Raw genomic sequence first — 27285 nt, forward strand, 5'->3', positions numbered from 1 at the left:
ACTATATTTTGAGATTTCATCCATAACATAAAAAAATAAAAAACAGTATTTGTAAGTACGACTCTTTCTCTCTCTCTCTCTCTCTCTTACCCTTCCCAATATCTTCCTCGCCTTCACAACTCCACTCTTATTTAAAACAGAATAAAAAAACACCAAAATACAATACATCACAAAACCAAACCACCAAACACCCAAGTCATTGATTAATCACAGCAACATCATACACATAAATGGAAGTGGCATCTCGATTTCCGAATACTCCGACGAGGCTCGGCGACTTCTTCTTCAGCGCGCCAGCCAGCCCCTCCAGAGTTTCCGACTTCTTCCACCCAACTCCGGCGAACAACGACGACGGCACCGACTTCGCTTTCGAGTTCAGCGAGGACCTCGAGCGGACCTCCCTCTCCGCCGACGAGCTCTTCCACGGGGGCGTGATCAGGCCGCTGGAGGCGATCCGGCGGGGACGGTCGCCGGCGCCGGAACTTCCTCCGACGCGGTCGGGACGGAGGGCGGCGAGGTCGCTGTCGCCGCCGCCGAAGCCTTCATCTCCGGCGAAGAGCTCGCGCTCTCCGTCGTCGTCATCGAAGAAGTGGAGGCTGAGGGATTTTCTTCTGTTCCGAAGCGCGTCGGAGGGACGCGCGGCCGAAAAGGACCCGCTGAGAAAGTACAGTGTTGCGGCGGCGGAGGAGGTGATCGGTCGGAGGAGGAGGAGGTCGGCGCACGAGGTGCATTACATGGCAAATAAAGCTATGTCGGAGGAGATGAAGAAAAAGACGTTTTTACCCTACAAACAGGGAATTTTGGGGAGACTGGCTTTCAATCCCGCTCTTCACGCCATCTCAAATGGATTCGGCTCTCTCTCGCTCTCACGTGCCTGAATTTATTACTACCATTATCCATTTCTCGTTCTTCTTTCCTTATTTCTAATGTAATTAGTGTCTCTTTTTATTTATTTATTTAATTAACTACGAAAATATTGATTTTGAAACAATACAATATTATATACTTTCTTTTTCTCTTTGATGATATACAGTGATGTATAGTATACTTCACTTGCGTATGGGCCTTCCTTTACCGATCTAATACGACTCGATAAGTATTAAGAATACTTAGACAATGGGTTAAGGTTTTAGGTTTCGGATCAAAACCTAAGACCTGTTGAGAAATGAGAACTCTTATGGGCCTCATTCATTCTTTTTTATTTTGGTGCAACAGATAAATCTTTACGTGCTAAGTCTTTGTAGGTTTAAAAGTAAAGCTCGATGGTAGATAAACTAGAACACGCCTAAATATCACACACTTGCATATTTTCAACGTCTAATCAATCAGAAACTCGTAAATGGGAATAGGTAATATATAAATGGAGTTAAATAAACAGATCTACCTTTTGCTGTGCATTGTTGACTTAGTTTTATAGTCTTATCTTCTATTTCAACGACAAAGCATCAAGAGAAGCCCACTGCGTCATAGCAAGGCATTTGTCACGACTTACACAATTATTAGACCTATTATTTTTGTAACTATATATGAATCATTAGAGGGACGTATGTGTAAACGTAACTGAAGCTAATTTTCACATATGAAAAATATTAATAATATTTTATATTACATGCCTGAAAATTATTGTATATAATTATTATTGTCTTAATTATTAAGAAGCATGAATTTAATATTTGCTAGAAGGCAGAGGGGTACAGCTGTTAAGCGGCGGTTGGAATGCGGATTTTGATAATAAAAAGTATTTATTATCTTGTAGGCCGGTGATTTTAGGACATTATTTGAATGAGATCCACTCAACGAAATTTGTTAATTATTGCGTATTATTATTTCTTGCGAAAATGGGTATTATATCGATAACTAGATCCACGATGGAACCTGAGTTTGTTGCTTTGGATAAATGTGGTAAAGAGGTTGAATGGCTAAGAAACTTCGTAGATGATATTCCTAGCTGGACAACACATGTGCTTGCAATTTTTATATATTGCAATAACCAATCTGCGATTGGTAGAGCACAAAGTGCTATATACAATGGTAAGTCTAGATATATACGTCGACGACATAATATCATTATACAACTTCTCTCTTCCGGAGTCATAAAAATTGACTATGTAAGATCCAAAAAATATATTACGGATCCGCTAATCAAAGAGTTAAATAGAGACCAATAGTAGAGAATACGTCAATAGAAATGAGACTAAAGGCAATTATATAAAGTTTTAGCAAAGGAAACTTAACCATGATGACTGGATATCCCAATAACTTAGTTCAAAGGGACAATCTAACTGCTGAGACAAAGTAATGTCACTATAGGGGAAGACCCCCGGTCGTATTCCTATGATAAAACGGTAACACCCGTACAAGGCTAAGCATTGTTCTTTTAATGATTCTTTGAAATTTGACCTTTGAGATTCCGAACGAGTAATGCGGGATTACTCTTTGATGTAAGAATCACCTATGTGAGAGAGATGTGGGCCCGCTTCAAAATTAATGGGGGCTTAACTTGCAAAACTAGGAGCATGTTTACGGCCGAAATGAACATAACCATGAGAACTAAACCTGCGTAACAAAGATATTAATGGGATTTGTGTTTATCATTTATATACAAGCGACTAACAGTTCAAGGACATCAGTCAGTAAACATGGCATATTTCCACTAAGGAAGGTTCAAGGACTTTGTCTACTTATCCTATACTGGTATGACCGTAGAACCGATCACTATATTGAGTTGTGTCGAGTCTTTTTTTTTCATTATGTAATTTCATTCATGTGGGAGATTGTTGGAATAAAGAAAAGATTTTGATAATAAAGAGTATATATTATCTTGTGGGCTGGTGATTTTTGGGAAAGATTTGAGTGTGGTCCACTTAACGGAATTAGTTAATTCTTGCGTATTAATTATTATTGATTATAAGTTTTCCAAAATTAGAGCTATAATGAATGAAAAATTGATGCTCAAATTATGCTAAATGAAACACATTAATTGTGTGTAAACACATTGGTATGTGAATGAAGTGAAATGCAAGAGTCTCGCATAGATTGGGAATGAATAAATGAGTGAGCTTATATATGCAATTTGTTGAGAAGGGGTTGACCAATTTTGTAGAAGGGTAAGGGTTTAGGGAAGCTCAAGTTCACTACACGCGCGCGCTACAACTGATGTCCGTCCGGTCGATCGATCGGTCATGTTGTGTCGTGCCGTGCCGAGCCAGACCGGGCTTGGGCTTTTTTTTTTTAATCCTTATCTTTTTTATTGAAAAAATCACTTATGAAAGTTTTAATTCCACAAATAACTTTTGTTATGTTGAAAATTAATTTTTAAAGTTGATGCAACCGTGCAAATTAATGCTACGGATTACACTTGAATGATAAACGATTCTGAACATTTTGGAGGATGGTTATCAGCCAAGTTAAGAGCATTAATGGGTTTTAAGGCCATAATTGGTCGGTTTTTTTTTTTGTGTCGTTCAAGTTTGCTAACCACTCTGAGACCGTGGCTATGAAGGGTGGCCTTGGGCTCTCATTCGAACACACCTTAAATCGAATTCTCTCTACTTTCTTCAGCTCCCAAATTTTTTTGTTTTCTTTGTAGTCGGTGTTTGATTTTGTTACAAGTTTTGTCTGCCGGACAAATATCTTTGGTGTAAAGTACTTCTCAACGTTATTGTATCTTGGGGGGTCTATTGCTCATCAACTCCAACACCCTTGGGAGAGCAATATAAGCTTTAAGAAAACCGTCGACGGTCCTTAACGTCCTCCGATTTTCTTTCCTTCTTTTCCGGTTTAAGGTTTATTTATTTTGTTGATTGTTCTTTTCTTTATCTAGTTTATGAAATAAAATAATAATCACTTTTAATTTTTATTTAAGAATTAATGACACTTTTGCCCCCTGATGTATGGCGTTCCTGATAATCCACCACCTAATATATAAAAACGACCACTTTTGACCTTAATCTTTGTTTTGATTTCAAAGTTGTCCTTCCGTCAAATTTTTTGAACATCCGTCAGTTAAGTAAGCACGTGGGTCTCACGTGATAGACATGATAAGGGTATTTCGGGTAAAATACAATAAGACTATTATTTATGATCTTCATCTTCTTCAATGGCGTCTTCTCTGCAACTCTCCAGCTGTTCAAAGCCCCTCATTTTCCTCAGACGACCCTATCTCATCTCTCACCGTCCGTCTCGCTTCTCTGCTCCGCCAAGAGCTTGTTCTTCCTCTTCTCCGTCGACGCCGTCTCGGAGGCGATTGATCGCCGACACAGCCGCGATATCCCTCTCCGTCTCCGCCGCGCCGTTTCTAGGCTCCGCACTTCCGGCGAGGTCCGTGGACGCTCGATCCCGGCGTCGTCCTTCTCGATATCGCCTTTGTTCCCGATGGCAGAGAACCATGGCTGTGCCGATTGTAGTCTGTGGCCTGCAAAACGGGAAGGAAAAAAAAAACATTAAAATCCATCGTCGCTAGGGAAATTTCAAATCAAACCAACTATTACGAAAACCAAAAAAAAAAAAACTAATACTCACACTCAAGCCTCAACGGGAAGGCGCAATAGGTGTATCGAAGATGGGTTTCGCGGAGCGAGTCGATCCCGTCTTTCCTTGACGGCGAGTGCCTCTCGATCTCGTCCCTCGACAGAAACACAGGCTCGTCCTCCTCCAACTTCGACCGGTCCCTTTTACACGAGCTCGAAGTCGAGGCCTCCGAAACGTGCCTCGCTGGCGGCGGGCCCGCGGCGAACTCGTGAGCAAATGTCGGGAAATAGGCTCTCCCCGTATCGCCCCAAGTGGAATCCGAGAGCCTCCTTCTCTTCCAAGACGGTGCATTTTCAGGCTGCTTGTTGTTTTCGTAGTTGCTGCACATATTATCTCTGAATCTCCGGCCATCCTTTTGTACACCTCCGACGCCGGCGACACCTGGAAGATGACTATTTTCCTTTTTTTTTTTAAATTTTATTTATGAAATCATAGCAACAAATAAAAGAGTGGTGTAAGACAAGGGTATTTTGATAAATTCTTGTATTTAAGCTATCACGTGAGAAAAGAGTGTTAAGATAACTAACGTTTGGGTTCAAAATACACGGAAGGTTCAAAATCATTACAAAAGTTTATATTAGGGAGTAAATCGATCGATTTTATAGTACGATGGGTGTATTTTCATAAGCGCCACATTTCAGGGGGCAAAAGTATCATTAATTCTTTATTTAATTACTTTCCGTGCAAACTCTTTTTATTTTTCATATTATAAATATTATTTGTTGTAGTATTAATTTTAACAGGAACTTATGTTGATATGAAAATATATGGCTATTTCATGAGAAATAACAATTATTTATGTATGCTAGAGTTACGCAATCGAAATTCATAGATAAACAATAGAAAAACGAAACAAACATACATACAGACGAAACTTCTTGCGCAATTACTGATAAACAAATCACATTCCAAGAACAGAGAAATTAGAAAGAGATGAAGAAGAAGGGACACATATTTATCCTGGTGCATATCAATGTGATCCTAATCCAACTTGGGTGTGAGATGACCTATTTTGCAATCCAATATGAATAAACGTTAACTGCGGTAAGAGTACACCAAACTCCAGTTACAAGATCAAGCTCCGAACAATCTCTGAGCGAAAACTCTCTCAATCACTCTTGTTCTCTCTCTAGCTCTCTTGTCTCTCTGTCTAGTTAGGGTGTTTACAATTCATGGAACTAGGATGATTAGATACAATGGCTCAAAGGCCCTTATATAAAAATTAAAACCCTCTCTCGGATTAATCCTCTATATCTCAGTTGCTTTTTGACTTTGTCAATGCTGATGTAGACCAATGAAAAGACACCTTAGTTCAAAAATCTCCACCTTGTCTTGTCATTCTGATCTTCAGTGAATCACCCTCTCCCACGCCCATCCTGAAGGTCTTCAGGCTTTGACAAACCTCAACAAATCCAAAGCTTCTTGGAATTTGCTGATAGGCACTGGTTTGGTGAAGATATTTACAGGGTTCACCTTTGTAGCTATCTTCTTCATGATGACTTGATTGATGTTGATGACTTCCTTAATGAAGTGTAGACGTACACCGATGTGCTTTGCTCTCTCGTGATGCACACTGTTTTTAGACAAGTGTATAGCACTTTGAGAGTCACAAAACACAGATGTCTCTTCATTCATTTAACCAAGTTCTCTCACAAAGCCTTTGAGCCACATGGCTTCCTTTATAGCGCTTTGAGAGTAACAAAACACAGATGTCTCTTCATGCATGTGTAGTTGATAAAGCCACCATGTTGCACTGAGGCATTCTAACTCACAATATTTCCACCAAAAGTAAAAACATAAGCTGAAATAGACTTTCTCTTATCCAAATCACCAAAATAATTACAGTCACAAATAACCAGAGATTCTACAACTTTGACCTTTAGACCCTTTGAACATCATCTTCAAATTCATGCTTTCTTTGATGTATCTAACAAGCCATTTTGCTGCTTCCCAATGTTGTTTTCCAGGTTTACTCATAAACCTACTGATCAGGCTCACTGCTTGAGCAATATATGGGAAAGTGCTAATCATTGCATACATACAACTACCAACAGAGCTAGAGTAAGGTATATTCTTCATGTACATTGCTTCCGAAGTTCTTCCTCTCATGTAACAGCTCTAAGCTTAAAGTGAGCTCCAACTAGTGTAGACACACTCTTGCTTCACTTAGACCAAAGAGATCCACTAATTTTATGAGATATTGCCTTGTGACAGAGTCAAACTTCTATTCTTTCTATCTCTCATGATGTCCATGCCCACAATTTTTGAATTTTTGAAGCTTGTCCAATATCCTTCATCTCAAACTCTGTATTGAGTTGAGCCTTCATCTTCATCACTTCTTCTCTATCCTTGCATGCTATCAACATATCATCTACATAAATCTGTAGATACATGTATTCTTCTGAATTTATCTTGGTGAACAACTGTCATGTTTGCTCCTTGAGGAACCTTGCTTGCTCATGAAGTCATCAAATATTAAGTACCAATGTCTTGGTGACTATTTTAAGCCATAGAGTGACTTCTTCAGCAGACATACATGGTTCTTCTCGTAAACCCTTCTGATTGGTTCATGTACACTTCTTCAGCTTTCCATGCAAAAAAGTTATCTTGACATCTAATTGCTCCAGCTCAAAGTTATACATAGCTTTTGCAGACACGATTACTCTGATTGGAGTGTGCTTTACCACATGTGAGAACACCTCATGGTAGTCAATACCATCAATATGTGAGTAACTTTTCACAACGAACCTTGCTTTGTATCTCACTTTCTCTATTCCATGAATTTTTGGCTTGAGCATGTAAACTCACTTGCAACCTACAACTCTCTTATTTACAAGTCTATCAACTAAAAATCTATGTCTGATTCTTCTCCAAAGAGTCCATCTCTTCTAACATAATCTTGTGCCACTCTCTCCATTTTTTGTTGTATTGAGCATATCTGTATTCTCTTGGTTCTTCTTTAATTGCTTTTACTGTGTTGAGAGAAAAAGCAATAAGGTCTGCTCAGCAAATCTTGATGGTAGTAATGTCCTTCTTCTGATTCTATCTCTTACCAACCGATAGTCACTGAGTCCCCAGTGTTATCAACTGGATCTTCATATTGGTCATCAAATTGGCCTTGAGATTTATGATCTTGAAACATATATTGTCTCTGATCATCATACTGACTTGCTCTACCTTGATCAGTAATGCCTTTTAGGTTAGCGATGATAGTTTGTACCTGTTCATGACCTGAAATTTTCTGATCAAGTTATGGGCTTGTCAGAGAATCAGAGTTAGTTTTAAAGAAAACTTTTTCATTGAACACAATGTCTTTACTGATCACAATATTTTTATCATCAATAAGCCAGATCCTATGTCCTTTAACACCGTTAGGATAGCAAAGAAATATACCTTTTCTGGCTCTAGGATTAAATTTACCTTGACTGATATGAATATAAGCCACGCACCCAAAAGGTCTTAGGTGATAATAGCTTTGCTTGTGTCCTGACCACACCTCTTCTGGAACCTTAAATTCTAGTGAAGAATTTGGTGATCTATTGATCAAGTAACATGCTGTGAAAGCTGCTTTTACCCATAACTTTTGATTCAATCCATATTCAGAGAGCATACACCTCACTTTATCCATTATCATTCTGTTGAATTTATCAGCTACACCATTCTGCTATTGAGTGTATGCACATTTACGTTTCCCAGCTATACAACTTCTCACACAGAAATCATCAAACTCACTGTTACAAAATTCAAGATCATTATCTGTCCTAAGCCTTTTGACTTTTTGTTTGTCTGGTTCTCAATGAGGGTTTTCCAAGAAACAAATTTGTCAAAATTCTCATCCTTTGTTATGAGAAAATATATCCAAATTTTCCTTAGAAAAGTCATCTTAAAAGGAGATAAAGTACTGACATTTTGAGATAGATTGAGTTACCTGAGGTGATCCCAAAGATCAGAATGGATATAGTCTAGGGTACCTTTCGTGTTGTGTGTAGCTCTTGTGAAACTTAGCTTGTGTACCTTGCCAATGACATACGTCTCACAGAAATTCAACTCCTTGATCTCCTTGACGTTGACGAGACCTTGTTTGCACAGTTCTTGAATGCCTCTTTGGCTCATGTGACCTAGTCTCTTATGCCAAAGTTCAGTTTATTCTGATGTTGTTTGAGATGTGTCTGATTCAACAAGTACTATGTCACCTTTTAGGACATAGAGACCATTCTCTAACTCTGCTTTCAATGCCATCAAACACCCTTGAAGATCTTCAAGACTCTACCTTGAGCCTTGTAGGAGTAACTTGCAGCGTCAAACACATCAAGAGAGAGTAAGTTTCTCTTTATATATGGTATGTATCCTACATCCCTAATAATCTTGCAAGATCTATCACTCAATTGAATCTTAATTGAACCAACACCAAATACATCACATGATTGGTTATATTCCATTAGTACTTTCCCAGAACTCTTTGACTTAAAGTCAAATAACTAATCCCTTCTTGGAGTCATGTGAAAGCTAAAACTTGAGTCCAAGATCCATTGATCTAAGGGATCTTATTCTAAAATTGCAAGCACTTCCACCCCATCCAATCCACTCGAGATATTTTCTGAATCTTTTGATGAGTTTGCTTGACTTGAGTCTTTTCTGTCAGGCCAATTCCTTCTCCAATGCCCTTCTTTGTTGCAATGCCAACATACATTCCTTCCTTTGGTCTTGACTTTGACCTGGACTTGTTTCTCTTTCCCTTCTCTTTCTCTCAGATCACTCTCTCACGTTCAATCATTCACTCCTTGATGGTTTGACTAGTGACTTGAGATCTTGTTCCTTCGAGTATGCTGCAGTAACAACCTCATCTAAAGATAATTTGTCTCTACCATATTTCAACATATCACGTAATTGTTCATATGATTTAGGACGAGATGATATTTCAATGTGATCCTAATCCAGCTTGGACAAGAGAGGCCCTATTTTGCGATCCACTATGACTAATCACCAACTCTGGTTAGAGTACACCAAACTCCAGTTACAAGATCAAGCTACGAACAATCTCCGAGCAAAAACTCTCTCAATCAGTCTTGTTCTCTCTCTAGTTCTCGTCTCTCTCTCGTCTATCTCTCGTCTCTCTCTCTCTCTCTCTCTCTCTCTCTCTCTCAAGTTAGGGATTTACTATTCAATGAAATAGGATGATCAGATACAATGGCTCAAAGGCCCTTATATAAAAACTAAAGGTCTCTCTCGGATTAATCCTCTATGTCTCAGCTGCACTTTGACTTTAATAATGCTTATGTGGACCAATAAGAAGACACCTTAGTTCACAATGTACCTCCCCAAAATGAAATTATAACTCCCCAAACACAGCTATAATACGCAGCCTTTTCAAAGATTTTACACACACGATTCTCTATACAACTCTTCAAAGCTTACCACCACTCGTCATGTATTTCTCAGTTTACTCTTCTTTCCTACTTGTGCAACTCATATTCTTTTTCTGTATTTCAGCGATCCAACGCACTATTTTTTAATAAGATTTCCTCAAGCCTTCATTTATGATAAACATGTGTGCTTTAGTGTTTGAACCTATATTTATACATCAAAATTTTGGCTCTAGAAGAAGAGGCTCTCAATATCAAAGTAAGAGCCATTGAGAGGAGTGACCACGATGACGACGTTCTAAACCACGACGAAGAAATTGTCCATGAAAATAGTTTCCACAAGGTGTAAGCCAAAGCTACTGAGGTAGCTGGGCCAACACAACTATAGAGGAAGATTCAGTTTCACTATTGTGCCATTGTGGCTTTTCTATTATAAAGTGTTAGAGATGATACAAGTTAGTTAGACTAAATACTTGAGTGGTGTAACGTTGCTTTTGGGTCAACACTTAGAATCATCTATGTTTCGATCTAGGGGTCGGACCTTTTGACTACACAAGTTAAGGTGTGGTGAAGCCTTTCTCCTTTTTAACGTCTTTGCCTCGTCAAGGACCGAACCTCATGCGTTCTTTTTCTTTCCTTATGTTCACGTCTTCGCATTCTTCGGGTCTTCAAGCCCTCTCGAGTCTTCAAATCTTTGCATCCTTCGTCGAATCATCAAGTCTTTGCTTCTTCGAGTCTTCAATCCCTCTTCGTGCTCTTCAAATCGAGTCCTCGAGTCTCCATGTTCTTCGTGATTGTGGAGTTTTTCGAGTCTTTAAGCCCGAGAGTCTCCATGTTTTTAACATTCGTCGAGTCATTCGTGTCTTCAAGTCCAACAGTCTCCGCGTTCTTCGCGTATCTTAACCTAGAACATGAGAAAAGTAAATCTAGATGAGTGTGAAGGGTTTTCACTCGGCATGCGCTCTGATGCTCAATATTAGAGGTGTTGTATATTGTGTTTTTGTGAATCAATTTATGCTCGTCTCTATATTGCTTAGAGATATAATTTATGGTGAGAAGTATGTAGAGTTTTCTCAAGTCAACATAATTAACTTACCTTGAGAAAGAGTTTCAGGGGTATTTATAGCGCTCTTGGAAGTTATTAGGCCCTTCACTTATGTTTTGAGCACATGAGAGTCAAGTTGTGGCAAAAATGAGACATTAGCGACCATCAAGGAGGGTTGGTGGCATCACCATTGGCAGCGTGGATGAGGTTTGTGACACCTAAGGTTGACGGCAACTCAGGTTGGCAACACAGATTGGCGGCACTAGGTTTGCGGTGTGGCGGGTTGAAGGAAAAATGCATTTTGAAGGAAAAATAGATGTTAAAGGAAAATAGAGGTTGGAGGAAAGCTTGATTTGAAGGAAAAGACGAAAGTTGGGTTGAAGGCGAAACTCGGATTTGAGGGCAAAAGTCTGGTTCAAGGCAAAAGTCTGGTTCAAGGCAAAATTCGGGCTGAAGGAAAAACTCGACTTGAAGGCAAGCGATAAGTTGAAGGCAAAACTCAGGTTCAAGACAGGCGTTAGGTTCATGTTGAAGGCAAAAGTCATGTTGAAGGCAAAATAGGGATTGCAATAATTCTTGCTTGTTTCGGAGTTGACACCACCTTTGCCCTGAGCAATACTTTGTTTGTAGGGTTGACCCTGGTGCATGGTCTTATCATGTCGTTTTTTTTACTTGCGATGGTGTTATTTTCACCTTCTGAAAATGACGGCGTAGTAGTAAGTGAATACTTTTCAAGTCAATGAAGACATCCTTGATCATTTGATTGTTTTCATTATCTCTATATCTCTCGTTCGTACACACTATAATGGTATTAGAGCGGGATAATACACACTTTATCTCTCACAAACATTTTCTAACACCGCGTCCAGCGAAACCACGTTGATGCTTTGTTCCACAACCCCCACTCGTTCTCGCATCCCATTGCAAGCTCAAGCAAAACAAATTTATTTTACGGAAGGACATCGGCTTTCTGAATTTTGTATCCACAACCTATTGACCATTTATTCACCAATGAAGTACATAAATCGTGAAGGGATCGCCGAAGATATCAATCCTGAATTCTTAGATTGAGGTACCAAGATCAATTCATTTTCTCTTGAATGTTTTCCTCAATGACTTATAATCTTGGTTCTAGGTTTTTAAATTGTAAAACCATAGTTGAATTGATTTCAACATCGGAGCCATTCTATGGATATCTCGAATTCGTGCAAAGGTGTCACAATATAAAATTGACGATATAGAACACAAAGAAGCAGAGCCTCACAATCAGCGATTTCTTGACAAAAAGTTGCAACCACTACTACAAATATGACTTTTAGTAGCAGAAAAGCGAAATGGACTTTAGAAGCGATAAATCGCGTTTGAAGGTACCGCTAAGATATTAAAAACACATTTAAATCAAAATTTTAGAAATTCGAAGCAAAATTTACTACTTCTAAAAATTGGTGAAAATCTTCTTTTCGCAGATGATAGCATGGTTTTCTGTCGAGCGATACTTGACGAGTACGAGAGGGTTACAGATATTCTACGGACTTATTCAGAGGCCTCGGGCCAGATGGTGAACTTTCAAAAGTCTGATGTCTGTTTCGGTACGGAGGTTAGTGATGTAGAGGGGGAGGCTTTGGCTCAGATCCTAGGTGTCAGGAGGACAGAGTGCCATAAGCGTTATCTGGGTCTTCCCGCGTTCACTGGTAGGAGGAAGACGGAGCTTTTTGGGTTTGTGAGAGACCGTGTATTGGAAAAGATTAAGAGCTGGAACGGTCTCTCCCTCTCGCAGGCAGGCAGAGAGGTTCTCATTAAGTCCGTCCTTCAGTCGATTCCCAGCTACGTGGCCTCTTGCCACAAGATCCCGCTGCGTTTGATTAGGGACATCCATTCGGCGATTGCCAGATTCTGGTGGGGGGGGTGGAACAACGACGAGGAAGATCCACTGGTGCAAGTGGGAGGACCTCACGAGACACAAGTCAGAGGGTGGGATGGGCTTCAGAGATCTGGAGAAGTCCAACCAAGCCCTTCTGGCTAAGAGTGTTTGGAGGCTCCTCAGGAGACCAGATAGCCTGGTAGGCCAAGTCTATAGACAGGGCTACTTCTCAGACGGAGATATCATGACGGCTCAACATGGCTCGTGTAGCTCTTCCATGTGGCGCAGTCTTCTTTGGGGACGTGAGATCATTCAGTCCGGTTCGAGATGACGGATCGAGGACGGGGAGTCTGTGTTGGTCATGGGCGACAGTTGGGTTCCTAGAGACAGACCTGTAACCTGGATGGATCCCCCTTGGATTCCCCTCAATATGCGGGTTGCTGAGCTTATGAGATCCGACGAAAGTTGGGACGCCAATCTTATTACCGCGATGTTCGGGGTGGAGGATACTGCGGCGATCTTGAGCATCCCGCGTGGTGGTGAGGGTATTCCTGACGTGCGACGCTGGCACTTCACTGAGGACGGAGAGTACTCCGTCAAGAGCGGTTACCGTGTTGCGATGTCGAGGGCCAGTACTCCGGTCGCCAGCTCTTCAGATCCGACGGAGATGGAGAGGTGGTGGACTTAGTTCTGGCAGCTGAAAGTTCCTCCTAAGGTGAAACGCTTCTGTTGGCGAGTCTGTTTAGGCCAAATTCCGGCCAGAGCAGTCTTAGCCAAGAAGAGGATCACCTCTTACGACAACTGTCCGGTCTGTCAGGAGGCTAGAGAGACTGTTTTCCACGCGATATTGGGTTGCAGGTGGAGCAGGAGAGTCTGGAAGGAGGCGGGCTTCAGCCATATTCTCCCGCCTTTCAGAGACGACGATGTTTTCGACGCTATCCTCAGAGCGACGGAGGTCCTTGAGGTTCGTTTCCATGAGCTTTTCATTACTATTATTTGGGAACTTTGGAACCACAGGAACAACGTCTTAGCTGGGAGATCAGAATGGAGCCAGCCACAGCTAGTCCAGTGGACGGTGAGCTTCCTCGAGGAGTACAGAGCGGCTACGGTTGGGGAGACCTAGTCGAGCATGAGGGTGAACTCCCCTAGGGACGGGACCCTCTCGATTAACGTCGACGCGGCACTAGCTCGCAACCGTGGAGGCTTCGGTGTCGGTTGCATAGTTCGAGACCACACCGGAGAGGTGATCGCCTCGCAGACGCTTTTCCTGGCTAGGGGGTTCTCCCCCCAGCTTGCGGAAGCGTATGCTGTCCTCCGCGGCATAGAGCTAGCTCGCAGCGTCGGTGGCAGGAGAGCGGAGATCCAGTCTGACTGCTTGGGGGTAGTGAGGATGATCGATAAGGGTGTGACGCCTGCGACCGAGCTTGGGACGATCTTGCACCGCATCTTCAGAGAGGTGAGGGAGCTTGAGGTTTTTAGCATCATGCACATTTCTCATCTTTGTAATGTTGCAGCTCATAATCTAGCGCGTTTTGCGGTCAACCATCACTCGTCTTCGACCTGGCTGGGTTTAGTCCCGCCTTGTTTGGAGGAGGCCATTAGGACCGATGATCGCGAATTGAGGTCCCGCACGGCCCCCTAGGGCTTTGTTATTTGAATGTTTTTGTGTTTTCTTCCCGTTGGTTTCTTTTTTCATTCTTACCTTTGTAACCACGGTTTTCCTCCGCCATACGTGAGGGCTTTTATGATATTTCGTGGCACCGACCACGCTTCCTCAAAAAAAAAAAAAAATTGGTGAAAATTTAAGCGTACATTTTGACCACTTTTTATTTGATCGGACATTTAAAGCGACTTGTCACATCTAAAAATTAAGTCAAGGAAGATACATCCTTTGTTGCCTCATCTCCGCGACCACACATCTCTCTCTCTCTCTCTCTCTCTCTCTCTCTCTCTCTCTCTCTCTCGTGTGCAGTCACCGCGCGCGTTAACTCGCCTCACCTTCAAACTCAACATCGCCTCGTTCTAATTGGCGCACGTGCGTGTTCTAGGAATATATATGATTTTATTTTATTAGATGTATATAGTTTAATTTAGTTACGGACATTGTTCCTGATTTGACTTATTCAGATACCTTCCATTCTACATATACTCTTTTACTCATTCATGGAATCATTAATTTGACCTTTTAAATGTGTTAGTATCGCAATTTTGCATCTCATACTATTGACCAAGGTTTAAAATTTCAGAAATTTGCATGAAAAATTCGCCAAAATTGCGAAAATTTGAGAAGTTCGGCACATTTATGACCATATGTGCGTTTTGTCATTTTATGTCGCGAGTATTGCATCAAAATTGCATGAAAAGTTCCATGCAGTTGGGTCCATTAATGCCGTTTAGCCCATGGTTTTAAAAAAAAAAAAAAAAAAAACGTGACATTTTCGTCACAATTTCCGTGGCATTTCACGCCGCAGTTTCGGTCATGTCATCCAAAAGCCGGCCAAGCTTCAACAATATTTGTGGAAATTGCGTTTATTTGTGTTTTTCAGCATATAAATTAATTTTTTTTTTTAGGTTTTTCATTTTTCATTGGATGTTGTTTGTACTTGTTTCATGGTGAACATATTATTATTTTAATATTTTTGAGAGGTTACAAATTTTTAATTGATGTTAATTGAAAGTTTTTCATTATTTATATATATATATATATATATATCGTAAACAAATATTTGAAAATATAAAAAAATGATACCTTGTTAGTGAATTTCATATCTGAGGGTAGTACATGAAATTATGATGTACTTAGAACTTATTATGTGTGTTTCTTATATTGTGATTGAATTTGATATTTTTCAACTTATTATGTGTGATTATATGTATCTGACTTTGAAGTTTGAACTTATTATGGTTGTGTATTGTGTGTGTTTGTAATTGAAACTTATTATGTATATTTAGAACTTTTTATATGTGTTTGGAACTTATTTTTTATATTTGAAATTGTTCAACATTATTTACGTCGCAATTTTCATGTTTTGTCACAATTTCTGTCGGTCACCGCAGTTTCCCTCGACATAATTTTTTCAAATTTCTACATTACTTCCGTCGCAATTTTCACCGACCACCGCAATTTCCGTTTTTTGGAGTATCGGCACAAAATCGGCAACTAGCATTTCAAACTTTGCTATTGACATCAAAATCATCTCGAGAAATTTAGTTTATAATCTCAGATATAAAAGATGGAGGTTAAATGCATGGCAACGAAAAGTGAGGGATATTTAAGCAATATTGTCAAATTTGGCTTTTCATCAGAGGGAAAATCGCCTAGAGACTGTCAAAATTTTGTTACATGAAGTATCATAGAGAAGTACAAAATATCGCAACTCAATATTCAGGTAAAGTCTGAAAGTTTCATGGCAATAATTTTTTTATGTCTTTTTCAAGAACAAGTAAGAATATCTTTCTTACAAACAAAATCCATTTGAGTTTTATATGTACAAGCAAAAACCAAATTAATTGTTTGCTTTTCTCGTAGGCATTAATTCCTTGATGGTGTCTTATTAGTCTAATAATTAACTACCTATTTTGGAACGGACATTTAAGCAACAAAGTTGTAAATCCTTTCCATTAGGAAAATTTCATTTTCTAGATCTCGTAACTATGCAAAATTAATGGTTATATATTTTGTCTTCAAATGGTTTATTAATTGGAGGGGTATATTAGTCTAAAAACGTGACTGCAAGTCTATTTTCCCAAATTGGTACTAACAAGTCTAACCATGATCTAGAAATTACATGGATCAAAACACCAGTTTTTATTCAAGAGTGACAAGTCTTGATCGGACATTGTAAACTTTACCAAACAACATGCCAGTAGACCAGAAACTTTCTGTGCAAACTACAGAGTTGGGTGTTCTCATCTGAGTATGATCGAAAAATTATTATCTCACCCATATAGTCGACGAATATACGTCACTTTTCATCTCTTAGTCAAAGTTTTCAATTTTGATTGGAGTGATATCATCTGCAACCTCAAAATTTCCAACCAGACGTGCGAAGAAAAGCATTTGTTGTTCCAGCGTGAACTTTATGTTCTCAGCCTGTTGAAAGCACTATGTTATTACTGTTTTGGGAAGAAAGAATAAATCACACGGTGAAGTGTAAAATTTCTTGTAGATACCTTTCGAAATCCGTGTTGTTCTCCTTCATATTCCACGAGTGCAACAGGCAAACCCTTTTCCTTCACGGCTTTATATATTTTCTGAGCCTGATTAGGTAGCACAACCTGAAAATCAATGGTGTTCAAAATCGGGTCGAAATTAATCACTACAGATTCTGGTTACATCACTTAAACCTCTAATGACCTAAGCTTCTTACCTTATCATCCAACCCCTGAAATAGGATGATGGGGCAACAGAACTTATCAACGAAGTTTATTGGAGATTTCTCAAAATAGTTTGTTTCGGTTCCTGAAATACGTTTTAGTTAACATGTCAAAATAGCTTCCCAAAATTAGAATAAACTAATGTACAGTTAAGATCATTTGCATTACCGACAAGGTTGTCGATATAGAAAGATTCAAATTTGTGTGTATCCGCTCTCAGCGACTTCAGATCAGCGACCTGTTCATTGTGCAAAATACACATTAATCATTCACGTCATTTGCTTTCTTGAAAACAAAAACGTTGCTGCAAGTTCCAAGCAGCTGATCAAGAATATCAAAAGATTAATATGTTTTAGCTCTTCAGCATACCGTTCCTCTCGATAGAAAACATGGAAATGAGAAAATTACAAAATGTAAGAAAGTAAAAAATATGACAAACCCAGTGATTTGGAACTTACACCATACAAGGAAGCACCAGCTTTGAATGTGTCTTTAAACGCAAGAGCAGCTAAGGTTGTATAGCCACCAGCAGAGCCACCAGTAATGCATAGTCGTTTCTCGTCGACCTTGCCTGACTCCACCTATGTAAGACATGCACATAATCAAGTATTAATCATTGTTCTAATTTGTTTTTAATTGTCGATATTCACACAAATAACAGAAGCTTGATACCAAAAATTTAGCACAGCTGCAACAGTCATTTACATCCACAACCCCCCAATTCCCCAACAACCGCTCTCGATATTCTCTGCCGTATCCTGAAAATCATACAGAGTAAGATCGGGCATTAGAGAAGAGTCTCTCATAACTGGAAAAGCCAACGGAAACTAAGAGGAGAAACTTTGTAACATGGGAAGCTTAAGGGAAACATAGAACTAGATGAGAGAGTACATCAGAAATAAGGTAGGAACAAACCAGTGCTTCCTCCATAATTAACATCGACAAAAGCCCAACCGCGACTAGTCCAATACTGAACACTCAGATTCAACATTCCACGTGTTTCAGCTGTTGGGCCTCCTGCAATAATTAAGGAACAAGAATGGCCTCAAAAATTCTAAAATAACCGTGGTGTTTGACATATTCAATCACGCAAGACAAGGTATATAAGCATGAAATAGAATATAAGGCACGATAATCCACAAAAAAAAATGCTTCTCAAAACAAGCACCGGTTTTTATCCATCACACTTCTCAAAAGAACGCTTTATCATAGTACCAGCAATCTAATGCATCAGGCAGGTAAGCATATATTTCCACCGATAGCATTTTCGTTTAGAAACTATGGATGACAAGTCGTTGGCCATTAACAGAAATTAACGGTATACAAATATCCAAAATATAACTAATATAACTGAAATTGACAGAGATTAACATTGCCACATCAGATTCAGTGGTTATGTATGAAACATATTTGAAACATTGGCTTAATAGCAATATTAACGTTTCAAGGCTTAGTCCGTTATATTTTTCTTTCTAAATTAGGACATACCATGGCTCTTCAGTAGCAGTGGAGGCTTTTCTTCCTGACCACCCTGGTAATTGGGATTAGTAGGTGGATAAAAGTATGCGTAAGCAGTTTGACCAGGGACTTCTGTCGGGAATTCAATTAGTTCAGGTACACTGAAATAAGATCTGTACTTCAAACAATCTGGTGATGAAGACCAAATAATATCAAATCCAACTGCTTTTTCCTTTTGCTCATCCAGTGTCACCTGATCATTAACACACAATATTGTAACAGTGGCAAGTAATAAGACAGCACAATCATAAACTTAAAGTACCATCATGTGCAATCAAATGTGGATATGAATTTTATTACCTTTGCAACTGATGATGGTTGAGTAGCAGATGCTCCCTCAACATAAAGGCACTTATTTGCTGAAGTCTGCAAAAGCAACACAAACAAATTTGTCATTTACTAGCGCCATGACACAGTCATGATAAGGTTTACGAGAGTACAATGTTATCAATATCGGTGAAAGGGATATCAAGCAAAGATAGCGCGCTTTGAGCTTCATTTAGAACTCCAAGATACGAACACCCTTTTTGCCTGCAGTAAAGTCCAAAGTACAGATAATTACACGCCAGATAAAAATGATAAAATAAACAATTTCTTATCTTGGTTCCTAACATCACCTGTAGCTGCAAGCAATTAAGTTGTTTCCTTTGTTGCTCTGAATAATTTCATAAGAATTTGTTCCAAAAACCCACAAAGGCCTTGAAAATTCTGCATCCAATGAATAAACTGACACTACCGTATTATCAGACTCAACCTGTTTAACAATATTCAAAACATCATTAATAAGTAGAATGGCACTAACACACTGAAAGAAACATCAAAGTTAGAAGATGCCTACCCATTTATAAAGGTTCCAAAACCCAGTTTTTCTGTCTGTTATAAAAAACAGTTCCCCTGCAAGTATTCAAATATAAAGAATGAACTGCGTCAAAAAGATATGCAGACTACATATTCAACTTCAATCATCAGCTGATATTTAAAGAAACCAATATAATTTTAAAATGAAAACAATGTATTTGGAGAGAGCAGCTCTGTTCGGCATGAATCTTGGAACAATAGTTGATATCATGAATAAATCATCCAGACAGGATTGGAACAATGACTTTTGGCCGATTTTTAAACAACTTACGACATTCCATTTTATCTATGAATATTATTCTGAAGAACATTCTCAACAAATAAACCAGGATGTACCAGTTGAGGACCACTTGGGTTCAGTTGGTCCCTCTCGAATGGCAGGATCCGAACCAGCAATACAGATGCGTTTGTTAATATCTCTGCGAAAAATATTACAAAATATTTGCATGAGTTTGAGCCTGAACTTCTTCATTACGAAAAATAGGAAAATCATTCAAAATCAATACAGTGCAAAATAATTTGTGAAAACTACAAGAACGCACGTGCGCACACACACGAATACACACACATACATATCATAACCATGGTGTCCGAGTTAAACCCGACTGAAATAAACGAGGCTCTGGCATTATCGGCAGGGAGACTTACCCTAGTGGCCTCAATTGTTGCGTCTAGGGGTAATCGAACAAGGACTGATAAGGTCCCAAGAATCGCCCTTTCCACTAGACAAATATTTACTCCAAAGATCTAGGCGAATGAAAATGGATATCATTACCCGTTTTCGGAAATATAGCCAACCCAAAGTTGTGCACTATCCCACGGCATGTTAGGATGACTCCATTCAATCCATGCTATCCGTTCACCTTTGGTATCGATGCGAGGAAACGCATAGAAGTCGTTTCCTCCTATTAGTACTTCGGGTTCTGAATACCACAACACATTTGCACAACGAAAATCAAAACAAACTAACTCTATGTCTTCGCCACCCATGACAAATATTCTTATGCAGTGAAAAACTCGACAAACGAAAAAAAAAAAAAATTATAATATTTCCTCGAACAATTCTCACCCTGAACATCATCACATCCCAGCCTCACTGTTATAATATCTGCCACTGGATTTGTGCTACTTTTACGACGATCTACACACACACAAAAAAACAAGGATAAGAGAAATCCTGAAATTGATCTTCTTTACTAACCCAGCAGCAACAAAATAACCCCAAAAACTACCTTCACGAACAGCAATGAAACGATCAAACCGGGAATCAAACACACCGTCCGCGTAACTAACTACTGGCCCTCCATAATCTGGAGTGATTGGTTTGACCGAAGAATCTGCTTTGCATTCAGTACATAACATAATTAAATAAATTTGATGATTCAAAAGTCAAAAAACAAAACTCTTGATTGTACAACATTTACTACGACAATAAAGAATCCATTTTTTTTTTTTGCTCAAAAGAATCCAATTGTAAGACACAGTCTTCTATATGGTTGCAACAAGCATTACACGCGTAGCAACCTGACTGGAGGTTCAGATACATCCTCTGCACAGTTCTTTCCCAACCAAAACACACAGAGAGACACATTCAATGTAAATACACAACTAGAAATAAAAAACGGCGTCAGTGTAAAAGCACACCATTGGAATCGTGAATAGACTGCTTGTAGAGCCTCTGGTCCTTGTAGTTGACGAAAACGACGGAGTCACCGGACAAGGAAAATGCTCCGCCGCCGTACTCCTGCGCCACCGTGCGGACCGCGTAGCCTCCGGGCGTGACGTCGACCGGATCGTCGCCCGGAGTCTCCGGTTCCCTCACCAGAACCGCTCGCCTGAAACATCCCGAACGGTTCAGCTACAAAACCGAGCGGAGAACAAAGACTGAACGAGAAAAGACCTAGCGTGGAATTCGTACCCTCCTTCGGCCGGGCGGGACTCGAGCCAGATGAGGCGGCCTCCGGGGCCGAGAGCGGAGCCGCCGAGGCGCTTGGAAGCTCCGGCCACGACGTCGGCGGTGATCGGAGATTTCCAGGAGCCGTACGGAGCGACGGCGGCGGAGTCCGGAGAGAGAGAAGCGGACATGGCCGGTCTGTTGGAAGTGAGACGGTGACGCTGGTGTTGGTGATAGTGAGGATTGGTGATTGAGAGTCGAGTGAGAATGGAGCTGAAAGAGAAACGAGGAAAAGCTGAATAGTGAGCTGAGACTGAGAATCGAGTGAGACGGCCAATAGTTGACGACACTGCCATTTCCCTTACTTTGGAAGACTGGTCTTTTTATACATATTTTACTATTCAATGATAATGCACTTTTTTTTCCCTTCCCCAAATGGTTTAAAAATAGTTCCAATAATCATTAGAAGAAACGGTATTGAACGATTCTGTGACTCTAAATTCTACATAAATAATCGACTATGGTATGTCTGGCGGCATGTCTTGGTCTTGTCTTTGTCTTTGGCTTGATCTGATGATGTACTTCGATGGCGAGTCGTGACTTTGCTTGTGGATTGTCCCGGTGACGAGCTATGAATGGGCACATGATTTGCCCCAATTGCGTGTCTTGATGATGCCCATATCCTTATTCGATGATGTTCATGGTGAGTTGTGGACTTGCTCGTGGCTGGTCCTAGTGACGAGCCATGACTTGTCTCGGTCGTGTCTTTGTGTCTAGACTCTTGTCACGTGTCAATTTTGTTGTTGGAGAGTCGCTTTTTCTTATTCAGACAATGACAACATACATTAACCCCTAGTTCCATGTAAAGCTGGAAATTTGGTTAACCGAAGTTAACCCTTAGCCAAAATTCTCGGTCATAGGTTAACCTTTAACCTAAAAAAAATCAACTCAATTAATTGCAATTAACCGAATTGTTTGTACAAAATCTGCACAAAGTCTGAGCATTTAACCGTGTAAGTGTTAAATATTGTTTGTACAAATTTATATGTGTGGCTGACAAAAAATAAACAAAGACTTTTACAATAAAAAAAAAAATTGAAAAGAGAATTGTTTGTACAAAGTCTACACAAAATCTGAGCATGGCAGAGTAAAGTTGTGGTCCTTGTGGATTGTGGTCAAATGAGGCAACTGCTCACTGCTGTAAATATTTATCTCTTGTGCCGGTCACATGCTCAAATTGTGGCAGCGTAAGTGTTTAAATATTTTAAAGTGTTTTTTTTTTTATTTCGGTTAACTTAGGTTAACTTATAACTTAACCGGTTAAAATTAACCGTACAGTTAATTTTAACCGAAAATTCGGTTAATTTTAACCGAGTATTTTCGGTTAAAAAATAAATCAAAATTATATATTTAACTGAAATTTCAGATTTAGTTCCATGTGCAATTATTCTGTGTATGTGACTAAAAGGTTTTTTTTTAATCATCATCCCAGTTATACTTGAGAACTTTATTTTTCATTCGAGTCTCGTCATCGGGTTTGAGTTCCTTTGCGAGCATTTTTTCCTCTTTTTTTATTTATTATTTATTTTCGATTGAGCTCGAAGGTGGGGTTCCCTTTTTTTTTTTTTTTTTCGAATTTGGCAAGTTTGGAAGTGAGTTGCTTCTGTGGCTCTTTTTATAGCTTGAATCTTTCTTTTTAGGATTTTTCTATTTTATGTGGTTGCAAGACTTCCAAGGGTGAGTCTTCCCTTGCTTTGACCAAGATTCTCCTTATAGTTATAGTTAGGTACTCACTATTTCATTGATTTAATTTTAATTTTATTTTCCCTTGGTTTATTTTTTAATTACATATTTTACTCGTGTGAAAGACAAGATATTGCAAAACAATCGAAAAATCATTAACGGACTATATCAGACCAATGATTTTTTTTAAATAATCGGTATGATAAAAATTGATACTTTTTTATTACCAAAAATATGTGTCATTTTCCAAATATATGCATGAGTTCTAATTGGGCGACTTATAAAGTATGAAAATTGTGGGAAAAATGAATATCCAACAAAAGTGAACTGCTTTAGGTTTTGGTTCTTGTATATAAATATTATTTTTTATTTTAATCAAGAAAGATTTTGTATTATTCACTTAGATTAGCTCCATTGTTTAATGATAAGCAATATAGTCCAATCGCTTATTTGGTAGGTTATCTCTATTTCGTGAAAATGTTTCAACTTGAGATTTATTCCTTGTACCTCAAGTAACAAATGAGTACATAGCACTTAAAATGTTAGAAAACTAGCCGCCAAATTTGTTACTTACATCAACCCAAATCACCATGGAATTAGGTAGTTTTAAGCAGGGATTGAAATATCGGGAAAATCGATCAGTATACCGATTTTTGGCACTTTTCGGTAGCAGTATAAACAAAACCTCTAAATACCGAGAAAACGCCGGTTACCAGAAGAAAACCGGAGTTGGCTATCGAAACTCCGAAAACCATGTCAATTTTTTAAAATTTTAAAAAATTTCAACCAATGATCATGGGCCGACTTTTGAAATTTTAAACACATGGACATTAAATAATAGAGGGTTGATTGCTCCAATGGGTGTGTTAAAATGAAAAACGTGATGTATTGTAATGAAGATATTGTAGACTATTTACATTTTTATCCTATGTATAAAAATATTTATATATAATGATGTGTTCACTGGATACCCCTCCTTAAATCCGGTATTTGCCTGTAAATCACCTCGATAACGGTAGCTTCATCGGTACAGTTTATCCTTACCCTCATTGGATACCCCGATAAACTATTGGTATCTCCCGGTAACCCAGCAAAATTTGAGTCCCGGTACAGTATCGGTAACAATATTTTGATATTAATGGTACATTTTATAAACTAGAACAAAAAATAGAAAGAAATATTTTTTACAAAGAGACACAGACAGAGAAGAGATCATGAATTTCATGAAAACTTGAATATTGTCGTCCTCTTTCTCACAATTCCTGCTGGATGTTAATCGTCGAAGTTATTGATTTTGATCGGAGTAATGTCATCAGCAACCTCAAATTGTCCGATTAACCTTGCAAAGAAGACCATTTGTTGTTCGAGTGTGAACTTAATGTTGTCGGCCTGCACCAAATAAAAATTAGCACCACATTGACGGAAAAAAAAAAGACAAAAAAACATCATTCATCAACAGACAAAAACCCGAAAAGAAAAAAAAAAACTTTCGGAGAAACCATGTTATTCTACCTTGTACTCCACGAGAGTGACAGGCAAACCCTTTTTCCTTAACTGCCGTGTATATCATTTTGCCTTTTTTTCCTTAACTGTCATGTATATCATTTTTCCTTGATCAGATGGTACAACCTAAGAAAAAAATAACGATTTTTAACAAATTTTTACCAATGTTAGTTGGGTTCTAGATTCTCTTATACCCTATCTTCCAATCCTTGGAATATGATTGATGGGCACGCAAATTTGTAGACGCAGTTTATGGGTGATCTATCGTAAAAGGCATGTTTGCTCCCTGAAAAGAATTATCTTCGTCAAGAGAGTCGTCAAGATAAGAACAAACTAGTGCTTTATTAAGATACCACTCGATCTTATTACCAAAGAGGTTATCTGGGTAATGAGATTCGAATTTGTTTGTCTCAGCGCTCAGTAGTTTCAGATCAGCTATCTGTTCACATGGTCCAAGAAATACATATATAACATCCCATGTTGAATTAGTGAGATTCCGAACAGCTCATTGATAATTATGATGTACAAGGAAGCACCGGCTATAAAAGTATCTCTAAAGGCAAGTGCACCCAACATTGTATAGCCACCAGTCACACAAAGCCGTTTCTCGTCTACCTTCCCCGAACCCACCTAAACAAGCACATATAATTTATGTACGAGATTCAAGTAATGTTCCAAACAGAGAAAGATATATTGTCCGCATATCTAATACAAAGAATACTGAAAATGTTAATGCATTGCACAACTGCAATAATCATCTACATCCACGATCCCCCAATTTCCCAACAATCGCTCGTGATATTCTCTTCCATACCCTGAAAGACCACATAGTCAGTCACAAAGCCAGGATTTTATCGGAAAAATGTAATATTTAGTAGACTCGTTATTGCAATGAGTGTAGGAAGAACTAGGAAGAAAAAAACATGTCATTGTGAATAATTGAACCAAAAGAAATAGAGAAAATGCCTCAACTACCACAATTTGATCATAAGTTTTTTCCAATTTCCCACCAAAAGCTTAATTTGGCCAAAAATACTACTAAGCCACTTGTACAAATACAATTTTACCCTCAACAATCGATGTCAAATATTTATGTCAATTGTTGACATCTATGTCAATAATTGACATCGATTGTTGACACCATGTATGATGATGAATAATGTTTTAGCTTCATATATGTCAACAATTGTCTGGCTCCAAACCCCGTTTTTCCGATCTGTGATAAAAAAAATAATTCCTCTGCATAGATTCATATATGATGATGAATAATGAAATGAATTGATGATCCAGAAAAAATGTTTTAGCTTCCAAACAAATATATCCCAATAAGGCTGTACAAAACTCATTCTTAATTAGACATTGTTACAAAAAAAAAAAACACTAATTCTTGAGTACTAGTAGATGACCACTTGGGTTTAGTTGGAGCCTCGCGAATAGAAGGGTCAGAGCCAGCAATACAGACGTGTTTCTCGATAGCTCTGCATAAAGCGCGTCGTTAATGTTTGAGTGTAAAGCACATCAACAGAATTGGGAGGTGAAGAAAGAAAACATGAATTACCCAGCTTCGGAAAGAAAAAAAAAACCGACCCGGAGCTCTGTTTTGTCCCATGGCATGTTGGGATGACTCCACTTGATTCACGCCATTCTCTTGCCGATCGGGTTGATACTAGGAAATGCGTAGAAGTCTTTTTCTCCGATCAGTACACGCGGTTCTGATTCATTTCATCACATTTCAGCCAATATGATCACAAAGAAAAAATATTTGGTGAGATATCTTACCATGAATGCCTTTGCTTCCAAGATGAACCGCAACAATCTCCGTGGTCGCTGGTCGCACCTGCACTGCTTCGACGGCGATTTTCGAATCTCATCAATGCAAGAAAGCTTATTTTTCTCGATTATAAAACGAGTATAAAATGTACCTTCTCAAACATTGACGAATCGATTAAAGCTTGGATCAAACACTCCGTCAGCATAGCTAATCACTGGTCCTCCGTAATTCAGGGTGATGGGTTTGGGCGAAGAGTCTTTTGGTCAAACATTTAGTAAGACTCTGCTTTAGTTCACACACACACACACACACACAGATTGAAGCACCAAAATGTTCACACACACACACACACACAGATTGAAGCACCAAAATGAAAAGTAATGAAATAAATTGTGAGGTCGTTGAGGAACTGCACATAAAGCCTCTGATCGTAGTAATTATTAAACATGAGGGTGTCACCGGAGACCCTAAAATCACCGCCACCGTACTCTTGAGCCAGTGTCTAGACCGAGAAGCCGACGAGAATGACGTCCTATGATGCTTCTTAAGGCCTTTCCGCCTCCATCACCACTACGCCTCGTCTACATTTTGAATCATATACGTGAACAATATTTATCATTGCTATTATGGGTAAGTTTTCTTGAAAAGAAAAATTAGTGAACCCGTTTTTTCTTCAGGGCGAGTCTCGAGCCAGATGAGACGGCCGTTAGAGTCAACGGCGATACCGCTGAGCTGCTAGGAAGCTCCGACGACGATGTCGGCGATGAACGGAGACTCTCACGACCCGTAGGGTGCGACGGTGAGTAGGGGTTGAGTCGCCAT

General features: G+C 39.2%; 2 protein-coding genes and 1 pseudogene across 2 annotated transcripts; 1 reads left to right on the forward strand and 2 right to left on the reverse strand.

The window, feature by feature from the left end:
- On the forward strand, nucleotides 1-1014 carry LOC149390707 (uncharacterized). Its single transcript, XM_089620545.1, has one exon. The coding sequence runs from the start codon at nucleotides 231-233 to the stop codon at nucleotides 876-878; it is 648 nt and encodes a 215-aa protein (XP_089476671.1). The 5' UTR covers nucleotides 1-230; the 3' UTR covers nucleotides 879-1014.
- Nucleotides 1015-16554: 15540 nt separating this feature from the next.
- LOC149390708 (peptidase uncH-like) lies at nucleotides 16555-21874 on the reverse strand. The gene is made up of 18 exons (XM_089620344.1): nucleotides 21471-21874; nucleotides 21197-21387; nucleotides 20785-20889; nucleotides 20622-20693; nucleotides 20328-20475; nucleotides 19889-19971; nucleotides 19533-19588; nucleotides 19312-19448; nucleotides 19135-19225; nucleotides 18995-19060; nucleotides 18665-18887; nucleotides 18092-18193; nucleotides 17849-17934; nucleotides 17635-17757; nucleotides 17345-17414; nucleotides 17170-17261; nucleotides 16973-17077; nucleotides 16555-16892 (listed from the first exon to the last, which is right to left on the reverse strand). The coding sequence occupies exons 1-18, from the start codon at nucleotides 21800-21802 to the stop codon at nucleotides 16779-16781; spliced, it is 2196 nt and encodes a 731-aa protein (XP_089476470.1). The 5' UTR covers nucleotides 21803-21874; the 3' UTR covers nucleotides 16555-16778.
- Nucleotides 21875-24461: 2587 nt separating this feature from the next.
- Nucleotides 24462-27285, reverse strand: LOC149390709 (uncharacterized; annotated as a pseudogene).

Source organism: Urtica dioica, chromosome 7 (assembly GCF_054948205.1).
Source record: "Urtica dioica subsp. dioica isolate 48M chromosome 7, U.dioica_male_clone48M_v1_H2, whole genome shotgun sequence".
Classification (NCBI taxonomy): domain Eukaryota; kingdom Viridiplantae; phylum Streptophyta; class Magnoliopsida; order Rosales; family Urticaceae; genus Urtica; species Urtica dioica.

What these genes read in the sequence shown, in the direction of transcription:
- LOC149390708 (XM_089620344.1), bottom strand. Translation starts at nt 21,802, where the DNA reads ATGGCAGTGTCGTCAACTATTGGCCGTCTCACTCGATTCTCAGTCTCA. An exon ending in TTTCATTGCTGTTCGTGAAG is followed by an intron (nt 20,694 to 20,784) that starts GTAGTTTTTGGG and finishes GTGTGTGTGTAG; the next exon opens with ATCGTCGTAAAAGTAGCACA. An exon ending in AACCATCATCAGTTGCAAAG is followed by an intron (nt 18,888 to 18,994) that starts GTAATAAAATTC and finishes GTTAATGATCAG; the next exon opens with GTGACACTGGATGAGCAAAA.
- LOC149390707 (XM_089620545.1), top strand. Translation starts at nt 231, where the DNA reads ATGGAAGTGGCATCTCGATTTCCGAATACTCCGACGAGGCTCGGCGAC.